Source organism: Salvelinus sp. IW2-2015, linkage group LG5, assembly GCF_002910315.2.
Source record: "Salvelinus sp. IW2-2015 linkage group LG5, ASM291031v2, whole genome shotgun sequence".
Taxonomy (NCBI): domain Eukaryota; kingdom Metazoa; phylum Chordata; class Actinopteri; order Salmoniformes; family Salmonidae; genus Salvelinus; species Salvelinus sp. IW2-2015.
In genome coordinates, this window is record NC_036844.1 from 33,587,850 (window position 1) to 33,603,739 (window position 15,890).

Genomic DNA, 15,890 nt, shown 5'->3' on the forward strand with positions numbered 1-15,890 from the left:
GCAGTATACTGTACATGTCAATGTGTTAATCTACAGTATACTGTACATGTCAATGTTAATCTACAGTATACTGTACATGTCAATGTGTTAATCTACAGTTTACTGTACATGTCAATGTGTTAATCTACAGTATACTGTCAGTGTCAGTGTGTTAATCTACAGTATACTGTCAGTGTCAATGTGTTAATCTACAGTATACTGTCAGTGTCAATGTGTTAATCTACAGTATACTGTCTGTGTCAGTGTGTTAATCTACAGTATACTGTCTGTGTCAATGTGTTAATCTACATATACTGTACATGTCAATGTGTTAATCTACAGTATACTGTACATGTCAGTGTTTTAATCTACAGTATACTGTACATGTCTGTGTCAATGTGTTAATCTACAGTATACTGTACAGTGTCAATGTGTTAATCTACAGTATACTGTACATGTCAATGTGTTAATCTACAGTATACTGTCTGTGTCAAGTGTGTTAATCTACAGTATACTGTACATGTCAATGTGTTAATCTACAGATACTGTACATGTCAATGTGTTAATCTACAGTATACTGTACATGTCAGTGTGTTAATCTACAGTATACTCTGTGTCAGTGTGTTAATCTACAGTATACTGTCTGTGTCAGTGTGTTAATCTACAGTATACTGTCAGTGTCAATGTGTGTTTAATCTACAGTATACTGTACATGTCAATGTGTTAATCTACAGTATACTGTCTGTGTCAGTGTGTTAATCTACAGTATACTGTACATGTCAATGTGTTAATCTACAGTATTACTGTACTATGTCAATGTGTTAATCTACAGTATACTGTACATGTCAATGTGTTAATCTACAGTATACTGTCTGTGTCAGTGTGTTAATCTACAGTATACTGTACAATGTCAATGTGTTAATCTACAGTATACTGTAACATGTCAATGTGTTAATCTACAGTATCTGACATGTCAGTGTGTTATCTACAGTATACTGTACATGTCAATGTGTTAATCTACAGTATACTGTCAGTGTCAATGTGTAATCTACAGTATACTGTACATGTCAATGTGTTAATCTACAGTATACTGTCTGTGTCAGTGTTGTTAATCTACAGTATACTGTACATGTCAGTGTGTTAATCTACAGTATACTGTACATGTCAGTGTGTTAATCTACAGTATACTGTACATGTCAATGTGTTAATCTACAGTATACTGTACATGTCAATGTGTAATCTACAGTATACTGTACATGTCAATGTGTTAATCTACAGTATACTGTACATGGCAATGTGTTAATCTACAGTATACTGTCAGAGTCAATGTGGTTAATCTACAGTATACTGTACATGTCAGTGTGTTAATCTACAGTATACTGTACATGTCAATGTGTTAATCTACAGTATACTGTACATGTCAATGTGTTAATCTACAGTATACTGTCTGTGTCAATGTGTGTTAATCTACAGTATACTGTACATGTCAGTGTGTTAATCTACAGTATACTGTACATGTCAGTGTGTTAATCTACAGTATACTGTCAGGTTCAATGTGTTAATCTACAGTATACTGTACATGTCAAGTGTTAATCTACAGTATACTGTACATGTCAATGTGTTAATCTACAGTATACTGTACATGTCAATGTGTTAATCTACAGTATACTGTTCTGTGTCAATGTGTTAATCTACAGTATACTGTACATGTCAGTGTGTTAATCTACAGTATACTGTACATGTCAATGTGTTAATCTACAGTATACTGTACATGTCAATGTGTTAATCTACAGTATACTGTCTGTGTCAATGTGTTAATCTACAGTATACTGTACATGTCAGTGTGTTAATCTACAGTATACTGTCAGTGTCAATGTTGTTAATCTACAGTATACTGTACATGTCAGTGTGTTAATCTACAGTATACTGTACATGTCAATGTGTTAATCTACAGTATACTGTACATGTCAATGTGTTAATCTACAGTATACTGTCTGTGTCAATGTGTAATCTACAGTATACTGTACATGTTCAGTGTGTTAATCGACAGTATACTGTACATGTCAATGTGTTAATCTACAGTATACTGTACATGTCAATGTGTTAATCTACAGTATACTGTACATGTCAATGTTGTTAATCTACAGTATACTGTACATGTCAATGTGTTAATCTACAGTATACTGTCAGAGTCAATGTGTTAATCTACAGTAACTGTCCAGAGTCAGATGTGTTAATCTACCAGTATACTGTACATGTCAGTATGTTTAATCGACAGTATACTGTACAGTCTGTGTCAATGTGTTAATCTACAGTATACTGTCCGTGTCAATGTGTTAATCTACAGTATACTGTCTGTGTCAGTGTGTTAATCTACAGTATTACGGACATGGTCAATGTGTTAATCTACAGTATACTGTACATGTCAGTGTGTTAATCGACAGTATACTGTCAGTGTCAGTGTGTTAATCTACAGTATACTGTACATGTCAATGTGTTAATCGACAGTATACTGTACATGTCAATGTGTTAATCTACAGTATACTGTACATGTCAGTGTGTTAATCGACAGTATACTGCACATGTCAGTGTGTTAATCGACAGTATACTGCACATGTCAGTGTGTTAAGGCTCATTGTAGTCTCACACTTGAAGCTTCATTTGTCTTTCATTATACCCCTGTTGGAGTATTTATACATGGGTGCATGAACTCCATTTCTCCCTCTTTATTTTTACTCAGCTATATCTTATAATTCTAGTCCTGGTGTATTCCGCAGGGTTGCCTAGCAACACCATTCTTAAAGTCCAGAGCATATATTTGCGTATACATTACAGTGGATGGCGTATAGTACAGGAAGGCTTTAGGGACGGAGGAGGAGATTGGCACACGCTTAAAAGCTGGTACGACGGCAAATATTCTACAAGGAAAGAACGAGATTATATTTGTTTCATTTCTTATATGTGTAATGGTGCAGTGGAGGCTGGTGAGGGGAGGACGGCTCATAATAATGTCTGGAACAAATGGAATGGCATCAAACACATGGAAACCATGGAAACCATGTGTTTGATGTATTTGATACCATTCCACTCATTCCGCTCCAGCCATTACCACGAGCCCGTCCTCCCCAATGAAGGTGCCACCAACCTCCTGTGGTATGGTGATACTGCCGAAACACTACTTACTGATAATGATAAATGCTGCTGCTACACAGCAGAAGGGTTTTTGTGAAGCTACCGCTCACACCAGAAAATTCTGGATGATGGAGGAGGCTTGGTTTATCTCATCTCCGATGCAATCATGAACTTGATCAAGGGGCAATGGCTTTTTACTGTAAGACTGATACACCTCCCATGATTGGTGAAGGAGAATGAGCTGTACAGACTGAGCAGACAGTGAAAGAGATTGAGCTGTGCAGATTGAGCAGACAGTGAAGGAGTGTATGAACAGAGGGGTAGATATTAGGAGGAAAAAGGGGGTCTCCCCTGCCAATTTGGGTCACTCATTAATACTGCAGAAAGCCCTCTGCTCTCGGACAGAAAGAGAGCATTTATTTGGCAAAGCGACATTGTTATCTTGCTGACTGCCCGCCCCCTCACTTTCATTACTGGGGAGAGTAGCTTGTGTCAATGTGACCTCTCTCTCCCCAACCTCCTCCCTCTGTACCGTGCCCACCATCACCCTTCCTTCCTTCCTTCCTTCCTTCCTTCCTTCCTTCCTTCCTTCCTTCCTTCCTTCCTTCCTTCCTTCCTTCCTTCCTTCCTTCCTTCCTCCTTCCCTCCCTCCTCACCTTACCATGCTTCCTCTTCTTCCTTCCTTCCCTCCCTACCGCCCACCCTCATCCCTCCCTACCACCCACCCTCATCCCTCCCTACCACCCCTGTAGGTATAAAAAATATATTTGAAAATTATCATTGAATTTGGTCTTTACTGCTATAGCCCATAGAAACGCATTGAATAACACATTCGTACAAGGCATAACAGACAGTCCAAAAAAATCTATCATAAGGAATAAGGTTTTTAGGTATCGTTTTGAATTGTCATCCAATTCGGAATTCTAGGTCGGAAACTCAGGCATCTTTCTGGAGCTATCTTAATTTGATCTATCTGTTGTCACAGAGAACTCTCCTGCACAACAGAACATGCTAATTGGAGTGTACTCAAGGTTTAGAAAGGCTTCTAAAGTTTGTAATTTCCATTTTAACATTTCAGACTTGATTTGCCCTAACAACCTCATACAAAAATGTCCAATAATAATAATAATTCACATTTCCTGTCGCTGCAGAATTATTTTCCTGCTGTGAGAAGCAGGGTCAAAGGAAGATAGCACACCTGTAATGTTTCCTGCGTCATGAAACTATCTGTCTGCGTGTTTGGCTTTCAGATCACCAGAAGCTGGACAGAGAGGCCAGGATCTGCCGACTGCTGAAGCACTCCAACATCGGTGAGTTCTGTAGCAGACCGATCAGGTCATGCAGGCTTCCTCATCCTACTCCCACTCGTTCAGTATATATCATAAGCTCTATGGCAAATGCAGCTTGGAAACACACAAAAAGTACTATGATCCATAAAGATGTGTTCTATTTCTTTTCATTATTGATTGGCTTGATTCCACAATATCATGTGTCACATTACACACATTCTTTCACTCTACCTATGAAGTAGTTCAGATTGGGACACTTCAGAAATATACGTCACTAGCCTTGGGTCAGATTCTGTTGAGAGCATAGTAAACTTTCAGTTAACTATAGTACAGTATTGACGTCATCTGCTTCCATTGAGCTGAATCATGGACACAGTGAAAGTACAACAGTCATCCAGAGAGATAGAACGCTAGCTCGTTGTTGTGGTGGTTCCTGTGTGTACAGCTGGCACCGTCAGACCACGGTGTGTAATTTACTGATTAACAGGCTGGGAAGCACTTTTCTACTTTTCTTAGCCCCACACGTGTTTAATAATGCATCCCACTCGCTGCCACGGACAAGATCAGCTGCATTATTAATCCAAAGATATTTTCATCCGTGTTTGAAATGAGAGAGAGAGAGAGAGACACAGACAGACAGACCCACCCACCCACCCAACTGTATGTCTAAACCGACCGACCCGACTCACCCACCCCCCCACCCACCACCCAAACTGTATGTCTAAACCGACCGACCGACCCACCCACCCACCCACCCACCACCCAACTGTATGTCTAACAGCCCTGAGTGGTCAGAGAAGAACTAATAACAAGTTGACCTGTGGATGCCCTCAGGTCAGGTTGTACGCTGCTTTGTGTACTGTCAGGGATAGAAGAGATTATAGAGAGAGGACAGAGAGAGGGGGATGAGAGAGGATATAGAGAGGGGTATAATAAAGAGGAAATAGAGAGGAGGATAGAGATGGATAGAGAGAGGATATAGAGAGGGGGATAGAGAGAGGATATAAAGAGATAGAGATGAGAAGAGAGAGGATAGAGAGAGGTTTAGAGAGAAGATTGAGAGAGGGATAGAGATGATATAGAGAGGACAGATATAAGATAGAGAGAGGATATAAATGGATAGAGGGGATAGAGAGAGAATAGACAGAAGATATAACGAGGTTAGAGAGAGGATAGAGAGAAGAGAGAGGAGAGATAATAAAGAGAAGAAAGAGAGAGGATATAGAGAGAGGGATAGAGGATGATTGAAGAGGATAGAGATGATAAGAGAGGATTGAGAGAGGGATAGAGATGATAGAGAGGATAGAGGATAGAGAGAAGATAAGAAAGGATAGAGAGAAGATAGAGAGAAGATAGAGAGAGGATAGAGTGAGGATAGGGAGTGGATAGATAGATGATTTAGAGAGGGGGATGATATAGAGAGGATAGAGAGAGGGATAGAGAGGGATAGAGAGGGATAGAGAGGGATAGAGAGGATATAGAGAGGGATAGAGATGATATAGAGAGGATAGAGAGAGGATAGAGAGAGGATAGAGTGAGGATAGAGAGTGGATAATAGATATTTAGAGAGGGGCATATAGAGAGAGGGATATAGAGAGGGATAGAGAGAAGGATAGAAAGAGGATAGAGAGAGCATAGAGAGAGGGATAGAGATGATATAGAGAGGATATAGAGAGGATAGAGAGAGGATAGATTATATAGACAGGGGGATAGAGAGGGAGGATGGAGAGAGGATAGAGAGAGGATAGAGAGATGATATAGAGAGGATTAGGATAGGGAACCAACCACGCCCACACCCCATATAAGCCCCTTCAGATCAGACCTATGCCCCCCCCCCCAAAAATGGCCTCAACATGAGAGTCACACCTACGCCCAGGCTGTGAGAAGGCAAACAGGCCCAACCCCCACTCTTACACTAGCCCAAGCCAATGGCATGTACCAGATGCTCAGCAGGCTCTGCTCACATTTACTGGTCTGAGTCCAAACCACACAACCAACAACATTGGACACTTTATGGAACACAAAGCCTTCACTATCTCATCCTGGAATATCCAAGGCCTTAGGTCATCTGCCTTTGGCCTAAAGAGCAGGAACCTGGACTTACATTTACATTTACATTTAAGTCATTTTAGCAGACGCTCTTATCCAGAGCGACTTACAAGTTGGTGCATTCACCTTATGAATATCCAGTGGAACAACCACTTTACAATAGTGCATCTAACTCTAAGGGGGGGGGGGGGGGGGGTTAGAAGGATTACTTTATTCCTATCCTAGGTATTCCTTAAAGAGGTGGGGTTTCAGGTGTCTCCGGAAGGTGGTGATTGATTCCGCTGACCTGGCGTCGTGGGGGAGTTTTGTTCCACCATTGGGGTGCCAGAGCAGCGAACAGTTTTGACTGGGCTGAGCGGGAAGCTGTACTTCCTCAGAGGTAGGGAGGCGAGCAGGCCAGAGGTAGATGAACGCATGGCCCTTGTTTGGGTGTAGGGCCTGATCAGAGCCTGAAGGTACGGAGGTGCCGTTCCCCTCACAGCTCCGTAGGCAAGCACCATGGTCTTGTAGCGGATGCGAGCTTCAACTGGAAGCCAGTGGAGAGAGCGGAGGAGCGGGTGACGTGAGAGAACTTTGGGAAGGTTGAACACCAGACGGGCTGCCGGCGTTCTGGATGAGTTGTAGGGGTTAATCGCACAGGCAGGGAGCCCAGCCAACAGCGAGTTGCAGTAATCCAGACGGGAGATGACAAGTGCCTGGATTAGGACCTGCGCCGCTTCCTGTGTGAGGCAGGGTCGTACTCTGCGAATGTTGTAGAGCATGAACCTACAGGAACGGGTCACCGCCTTGATGTTGGTTGAGAACGACAGGTGTGTTGTCCAGGATCACGCCAAGGTTCTTAGCGCTCTGGGAGGAGGACACAATGGAGTTGTTCAAGCGTGATGGCAAGATCATGGAACGGCAGTCCTTCCCCGGGAGGAAGAGCAGCTCCGTCTTGCCGAGGTTCAGCTTGAGGTGGTGATCCGTCATCCACACTGATATGTCTGCCAGACATGCAGAGATGCGATTCGCCACCTGGTTATCAGAAGGGGGAAAGGAGAAGATTAATTGTGTGTCGTCTGCATAGCAATGATAGGAGAGACCATGTGAGGATATGACAGAGCCAAGTGACTTGGTGTATAGCGAGAATAGGAGAGGGCCTAGAACAGAGCCCTGGGGACACCAGTGGTGAGAGCACGTGGTCACCAAATAAATAAGAAATACAGACATTGTCATCCTAAAAGAAACATGGTATAGAGGAAATGGACCCACTGGTTGCCCTCTAGGTTACAGAGAGATGGTCGTCCCATCCGCCAAACTACCAGGTGTGAAACAGGGAAGAGACTCAGGGGGTATGCTAATTTGGTATAGAGCAGACCTAACTCATTAAATGACTCAAAACAGGAACATTTTCCATTTGGCTAGAAATTCAAAAGGAAATGATCTCAACAGAGAAAAATGTCCTCCTGTGTGCTACCTATATCCCCTCACTAAAATCCCCATACTTTAATGAAGACAGCTTCTCCATCCTGGAGGGGGAAATCAATCATTCCCAGGCCCAGGGACATGTCTGTGGCGACCTAAATGCCAGAACTGGACAAGATCCTGACGCCCTCAGCACACAGGGGGACAAACGCGTACCTGGAGGGCCTCCAGTAGCTGTGCCACTAGAGATCCTGGTTCGAGTCCAGGCTCTGTCACAGCCAGCCGTGACTGGGAGACCCATGGGGCGGCGCACAATTGGCCCAACGACGTCCGGGTTTGTGGAGGGTTTGGCCGGCAGGGGGCGGGGATGTCCTTGTCCCATCGTGCTCTAGTGACGTCTGTGGCAGGCCGGGCGCATGCACGCTGACATGGTCGCCAGGTGTATGGTGTTTCCTCTGACACATTGGTGTGGCTGGCTTCCGGGTTAAGCAGGCATTGTGTCAAGAAGCAGTGCGGCGAGGTCAGTACAGGTGCATCAAAGCTGGGACCGAGAGACTGAAAAACAGCTTCTATCTCAAGGCCATCAGACTGTTAAACAGCCACCACTAACATTTAGTGGCTGCTGCCAACATACTGACTCAAATCTCTAGCCACTTTAATAATAAAAAATTGGATGTAATAAATGTATCACTAGTCACTTTAAACAGTGCCACTTTATATAATGTTTACATAGCCTACATCACTCATCTCATATGTATATACTGTACTCTATACCATCTACTGCATCTTGCCTATGCCACACGGCCATCGCTCATCCATATATTTATATGTACATATTCTTATTCATTCCTTTACACTTGTGTGTATAAGGTAGTTGTTGTGAAATTGTTAGATTACTTGTTAGAAATTACTGCACGGTCGGAACTAGAAGCACAAGCATTTCGCTACAATCACATTAACATCTGCTAACCTTGTGTATGTGACCAATAACATTTGATTTGATTTGATTTGGCTTGGTTGGGTCATGTTTTAGAGGACGCACGGCTCTCGACATTTGCCTCTCCCGAGTCTGTACGGGAGTTGCAGTGATGAGACAAGACTAACTACCAATTGGATACCACGAAAATTGGGGAGAAAAAGGGGCAAAAGTTCAAAAATAACAAGTAAAACACCTACCTGGAGGCGACAGCATTCCCTTCCCCATATGCCCCCCTAGGCACAACTACGACAACATAACCAACAAAAACGGGCCACAACTTCTGCAGCTCTGTCGCACGCTAGGTCTGTACATAGTCAATGGTAGGCTTCGAGGGGACTCCTACGGTAGGTACACCTATAGCTCATCTCTTGGCAGTAGACTACTTTATCACTGACCTCAACCCAGAGTCTCTCAGAGCGTTCACAGTCAGCCCACAAACACCCCTATCAGATCACAGCAAAATCACAGTCTACTTGAACAGAGCAATACTCAATTATGAAGCATCAAAGCTGAAGGAACTGAATAATATTAAGAAATGCTATAAATGGAAGGAAAGTAGTGTGGAAATTTACCAAAAAACAATAAGGCAACAACAAATTCAATCCCATTTAGACATCTTCCTGGACAAAACGATTCACTGTAATAGTGAAGGTGTAAACTTGGCAGTAGAAAACTTAAACAGTATATTTGACCTCTTAGCTTTCCTATCAAATCAAAATGTTAAGCAGAACAATGACAAATGATTTGATGAAGAATGCAAAAACCTAAGAAAGAAATTGAGAAACCTATCCAACCAAAAACATAGAGACCCAGAAAACCTGAGCCTACGCCTTCACTATGGTGAATCACTAAAACAATACAGAAATACACTACCGAAAAAGAAGGAACATCACGTCAGAAATATGCTCATGTAACAGTTTAACTTTAGACCGTCCCCTCGCCACGGGCGCGAACCAGGGACCCTCTGCACACATCAACAACAGTCACCCACGAAGCATCGTTACCCATCGCTCCACAAAGGCCGCGGCCCTTGCAGGGCAAGGGGAACCACTACTTCAAGGTCTCAAAGCGAGTGACGTAACCGATTGAAACGCTATTAGCGTGCACCACAGCTAACTAGCTAACCATTTCACATCCGTTACACTCAATGTAATTGAAGAATCCATAGACTCTAACCACTTCTGGGAAATTTGGAAAACACTAAACAAACAACAACACGAAGAGTTATTTATCCAAAACAGATAAGAAGAAACAGCAAAAACATATACATGATCAAATACAAATAAACAGACCACAAATTCCAATTGGCTATACTTAAACTCTTTAACATCATCCTTAGCTCTGGCATCTTCCCCAATATTTGGAACCAAGGACTGATCACCCCAAAATTTGACCCCAATAACTACCACGGGATATGCGTCAACAGCAACCTTGGGAAAATCCTCTGAATTATCATTAACAGCAGACTCGTACATTTCCTCAGTGAAAACAATTGTCACGCTCTGACTTTAGTTATATTTGTTTTCTTTATTATTTGGTTAGGTCAGGGTGTGACAAGGGTGGTTTGGTTAGTTTTGAATTGTCTAGGGGAATGTAGGTTTATGGTGGCCTGAATTGGTTCCAAATCAGAGACAGCTGTTTATCGTTGTCTCTGATTGGGGATCCTATTTAGGTTGCCATTTTCCATTTTGGTTTTGTGGGTAGTTGTCCATGTTTAGTTGCCTGTGAGCACTACGTTGACGTCATGTTTCGTTTGGAGTTTTATTGGCGACATCGTTAATAAATAAGTATGTACGCTCACAACGCTGCGCCTTGGTCCATTTCTTCAACAGACGGTCGTGACAACAATGTACTGATCAAATGTCAAATTGGCTTTTTACTAAATTACCATACGACAGACCACGTATTCATCCTGCACACCCAAATTGACAAAGAAACAAAACAAAGCAAAGGCAGATTCTTAAGATTTAAGAAAAGCTTTTGACTCAATTTGGCATGATGGTCTACTATACAAATTGATGGAAAGTGGTGTTGGGGGAAAAACATACGACATTATAAAATCTATGTACACAAACACCAAGTGTGTGGTTAAAATGGGCAAAAAGCACATTTCTTTCCACAAGGCCGTGGGATGAGACATGGATGCAGCATAAGCCCCACCCTCTTCAACATATATATCAACGAATTGGCGAGGGCACTACAACAGTCTGCAGCACCCGGCCTCGCCCTACTAGAGTCTGAAGTCAAATGTCTACTGTTTACCAAAGATCTGGTGCTTCTGTCCCCAACCAAGGAGGAGGAGGGCCTACAGCAGCACCTAGATCTTCTGCACAGATTCTGTCAGACCTGGGCCCTGACAGTAAATCTTACAAAGACAAAAATAATGTTCCAAAAAAGGTCCAGTTGCAAGGACCACAAATACAAATTCCATCTAGACACCGTTGCCCTAGAGCACACAAAAAACTATACATACCTCAGCCTAAACATCAGCGCCACAGGTAACTTCCACAAAGCTGTGAACGATCTGAGAGACATGGCAAGAAGGGCCTTCTATGCCATCAAAAGGAACATAAAATTTGACATACCAATTATGATCTGGCTAAAAATACTTGAATCAGTTATAGAACCCATTGCCCTTTATGGTTGTGAGGTCAGGGGTCTGCTCACCAACAAAGAATTTACAAAATGGGACAAACACCAAATTGAGACTCTGCATGCAGAATTCTGCAAAAATATACTCAGTGTACAACGTAAAACACCAAATAATGCATGCAGAGCAGAATTAGGCCGATACCCGCTAATTATCAAAATCCAGAAAAGAGCCGTTAAATTCTACAAGCGATTCCCAGACCTTCCATAACAAAGTCATCACCTACAGAGAGATTAACCTGGAGAAGAGACCCCTAAGCAAGCTGGTCCTGGAGCTCTGTTCACAAACAGATCACACAGAGTACCAGGACAGCAACACAATTAGACCCAAACAAATCATGAGAAAACAAAAATAGAATTACTTAACACATTGGAAAGAATTAACAACAAAAACTGAGCAAACTAGAATGCTATTTGCCCCTAAACAGAGAGTACACAGTGGCAGAATACCTGACCACTGTGACTGACCCAAATGTAAGGAAAGCTTTGACTATGTACAGACTCAGTGAGCATAGCCTTGCTATTGAGAAAGGCCGCCGTAGGCAGACCTGTCTCTCAAGAGAAGACAGGCTATGTGCACACAGCCCACAAACTGAGGTTGAAACTGAGCTGCACTTCCTAACCTCCTGCCCAATGTATGACCATATTAGAGACACATATTTCCCTCAGATTACACAGACCCACAAAAAATTCAAAAACAAACCCAATTTTCTAACAAACTCCTATATCTATTGTGTAAAATTCCACAGTGTGAAATCACAGCAGCAAGATGTGTAACCTTGGGGCAACTAGTGAAGAACAAACACCATTGTAAATACAACCCATATTTATGTTTATTTATTTTCCCTTTTGTACTTTAACAATTTGCACAATATGATGTGAAATGTCTTTATTCTTTTGGAACTTTTGGAAGTGTAATGTTTACTGTTCATTTTTTGTTTAGTATCTATTTCACTTGCTTTGGCAATGCAAACATATGTTTCCCATGCCAATAAAGCCCTTAAATTGAATTGAAATTGAATTAATAGGGAGAGGGAGAGGGAGAGGAGATGAATAGAGAGAGGAATAGAGGGAGGATAGAGAGAGGATAGAGATAGGGAGAGGATGGGAGAGGATAGAGATAGAATAGTGATAGAGGGACAGAAAGAGGAGAGAGGGATAGAGAGAGGATAGGGATAGGGAGAGGATGAGAGAGAGGAGAGGAATATATATATATATATAGAGAGAGAGAGAGAGAGAGAGAGAGAGAGAGAGAGAGAGAGAGAGAGATGGATAGAGAAAGGATAGAGAGGATGAGAGAGAGGGATAGAGAGAGGGAGTGGGATAGAGAGAGGAGAGGAATAGAGAGAGGGAGTGGGATAGAGAGAGGAGAGGAATAGAGAGAGGGATAGAGAAAGAATAGGGATAGAGAGAGAGGAGAGGAATGGAGAGAGGGAGAGGAATAGAGCGAGGGATAGAGAGAAAATAGGGATAGAGAGAGGATGTAGAGAGGGAGAGGGATAGAGAGAGGGACAGAGAGAAAATAGTGATAGAGAGAGGGGGAAGCTGAAACATCCAGCCTTCTATCAGCACCAGCAGAATTATTCCTGCTCCCACACACACTGGGGGGAAAGGAATACATGATCTCGCTGACGATTTGCCCCTGTGGCTGTTGATACATTTTAAAGCCCTTGTGGGAAATGATCCTGCACAGACTACTACTCAATAGGACAAAGAGCATTGTGTCACGGTGTCAAGTTCTCCCCTGATAATGTAGAAGTTGAGACCCTGGTTCTGCCGAAGGGTGGTTGTTTTAGATGTACACCATAGGTTCTGATATAAACTAGCTGGCTTTTTTTACCCCAAATCAGCTGGATGCATTGAGATTCACTGCTCTCATCCAGCTCTCTCTATCCCTCAGCCTAACCTGCATCCATCACAGGCTATTAAAGAACAGACCCTCATCCAGCACTCTCTCTGTTCTCCTGTATCCACTATGCTGATTAACACTGTGCAGAGCGGCAGTTAGATCCTCAGCCTCGTTTTGTTTAACGGCGCCTCCTTCAGCCTTCCTCTGCAGTAACCAGGGGCGGTTATTCGTCAACGAGCCAAAGTCCACCCACATACAGTGCATTCGGAAAGTATTCAGACCACTTGACTTTGTCCACATTTTGTTATGTTGCAGCCTTATTCTAAAATGGATTACATTGTTTTTCTCCCCGTTATCAATCTACACACAATACCCCATAATGACAAAGCAATTTTTCTATTTAAATGCAATATCACATTTACATAAGTATTCAGACCCTTTACTTAGTACTGCGTTGAAGCAATTATGATTACAGCCTCAAGTCTTTGTGGGTATGACGCTACAAGTTTGGCACACCTGTATTTGGGGAGTTTCTCCCATTCCTCTCTGCAGATCCTCTCAAGCTCTGTCAGGTTAGATGGGGAGCATCGATGCACAGCTATTTTCAGGTCTCTCCAGAGATGTTCGATCGGGTTCAAGTCCGGGCTCTGGCTGGGCCACTCAAGGACATTCAGAGACTTGTCCCGAAGCCGCTCCTGCGTTGTTTTGGCTGTGAGCTTAGGGTCGTTGTCCTGTTGGAAGGAGAACCTTCACCCCAGTCTGAGGTCCTGAGTGCTCTGGAGCAGGTTTTCATCAAAGATCTCTCTGTACTTTGCTCCGTTCATCTTTCCTTCGATCCTGACTAGTCTCCCAGTCCCTGCCACTGAAAAACATCCCACAGCATGATGCTGCCACCACCATGCTTCACTGTAGGGATGGTGTCAGGTTTCCTCCAGAGATGACAATGTAATCCATTTTAGAATACATTTCTAAAAACCTGTTTTTGCTTTGTCATTATGGGGTATTGTGTGTAGATTGATGGGGGAAAAAACGATTTAATCAATTTTAGAATAAGGCTGTAACGTAAGAAAATGTGGAAAAAGTCAAGGGGACAGAATACTTTCCGAATGCACTGTATATAAATTCCAGTCGTACTTTTTCAAAAGCCGTTTCAAAGTCAGCTATGAATACCAGGCCTGGTTTCCCAGATGTTTTGAAGTGTTCTATTGTTTCCAGTACTTGTCTTATATTATCGCCAATGTATCGTCCATGTTAAAAACCTGTGTGACTAGAATAAATAATATCCGACAATACCAGATCTTCTTGTTGAGTATCTGATAATCTACCATGTATATAGGAGTGGTTAAAACATGATAATAACGGTCCTCTGAGTACATCAAAAACAGATTAGTATACCTCAACTGGTATTCCATCCAGCCCTGGAGTTTTCCCAGTCTTAAAGGCTTTAATTGCATCAAGAAGTTCCTGCTCTCCAATTTGGCCTTCACATGAGTATTTCTGTACAGCTGTTAATTTTACATTATTAATACATTACGTTGTCATATTGCTTTGTGGGTGAGACAGAGGAGCCATCAAATCTCTATTCAGTTAGACACATCCCTATTCAGTTAGACACATCCCTATTCAGTTAGACACATCCCTATTCAGTTAGACACATCCCTATTCAGTTAGACAGTAGACTGACTCCTACTGAACGTTCTATTCAGTAGACTGACTCCTACTGAACCATCTATTCAGTAAGACTGACTCCTGAACTGAACGTTCTGATTCAGTAGACTGATCCTACTGGAACGTTGCTATTCAGTAGACTGACTCCTACTGGAACATTCTATTTCAGTAGACTGACTCCTGATGAACGTTCTATTCAGTAGACCTGACCTCCCTACTGGGAACGTTCTATTCAGAGACTGACTACTAACTGAACGTTCTGATTTAGTAAGACTGACTCCTACTGAACGTTCCTAATTTAGTAGACTGACTCCTACTGAACGTTCTATTCAGTAGACTGACTCCTACTGAAAAGCGTTCTATTCCAGTAGACTGACTCCACTGAAACGTTCTATTCAGTGAGACTGGACTCCTACCTGAACGTTCTATTCAGTGAGACTGACTCCTAACTGAACGTTTTAATTCAGTAGACTGACTCCTACTGAACGTTCTATTCAGTAGACTGACTCCTACTGGAACGTTCTTTATTCAGTAGACTGACTCCTACTGAACGTTCTATTCAGTAGACTGACTCCTACTGAACGTCTATCAGTAGACTGGACTCCTACTGAACGTTCTATTCAGTAAGACTGACTCCTACTGGAACGTTGCTATCCAGTAGACTGACTCCTAACTGAACGTTCTATTCAATGTGCACCGGTGGAATAATTGCCTAGTTTTGGACGTAGTTCATAGTTTGAGGTCGTTTTAAACTTTTAATTTTAATAAAATGTGCACCACATGTTCATGACAAGTTAGTTTGATGTCTGAACGGTTACATATGTTTCCAAACAAGAAAGGATAACTCTAGCTATTTGATAATGACACCGATCTGTCTGACAGGTGGGTGAGG

General features: G+C 42.4%; 1 protein-coding gene across 1 annotated transcript in view; it reads left to right on the forward strand.

Annotated features, from left to right (window-relative positions):
- Positions 1-15,890, forward strand: part of camk2a (calcium/calmodulin-dependent protein kinase II alpha) — a gene marked incomplete at its 3' end in the record, with an annotated part of 97,843 nt that overhangs the window by 24,025 nt on the left and 57,928 nt on the right. Inside the window, 1 exon segment of the mRNA XM_070443499.1 lies at positions 4,362-4,421. Coding sequence (XP_070299600.1) covers positions 4,362-4,421 — 60 coding nt within the window.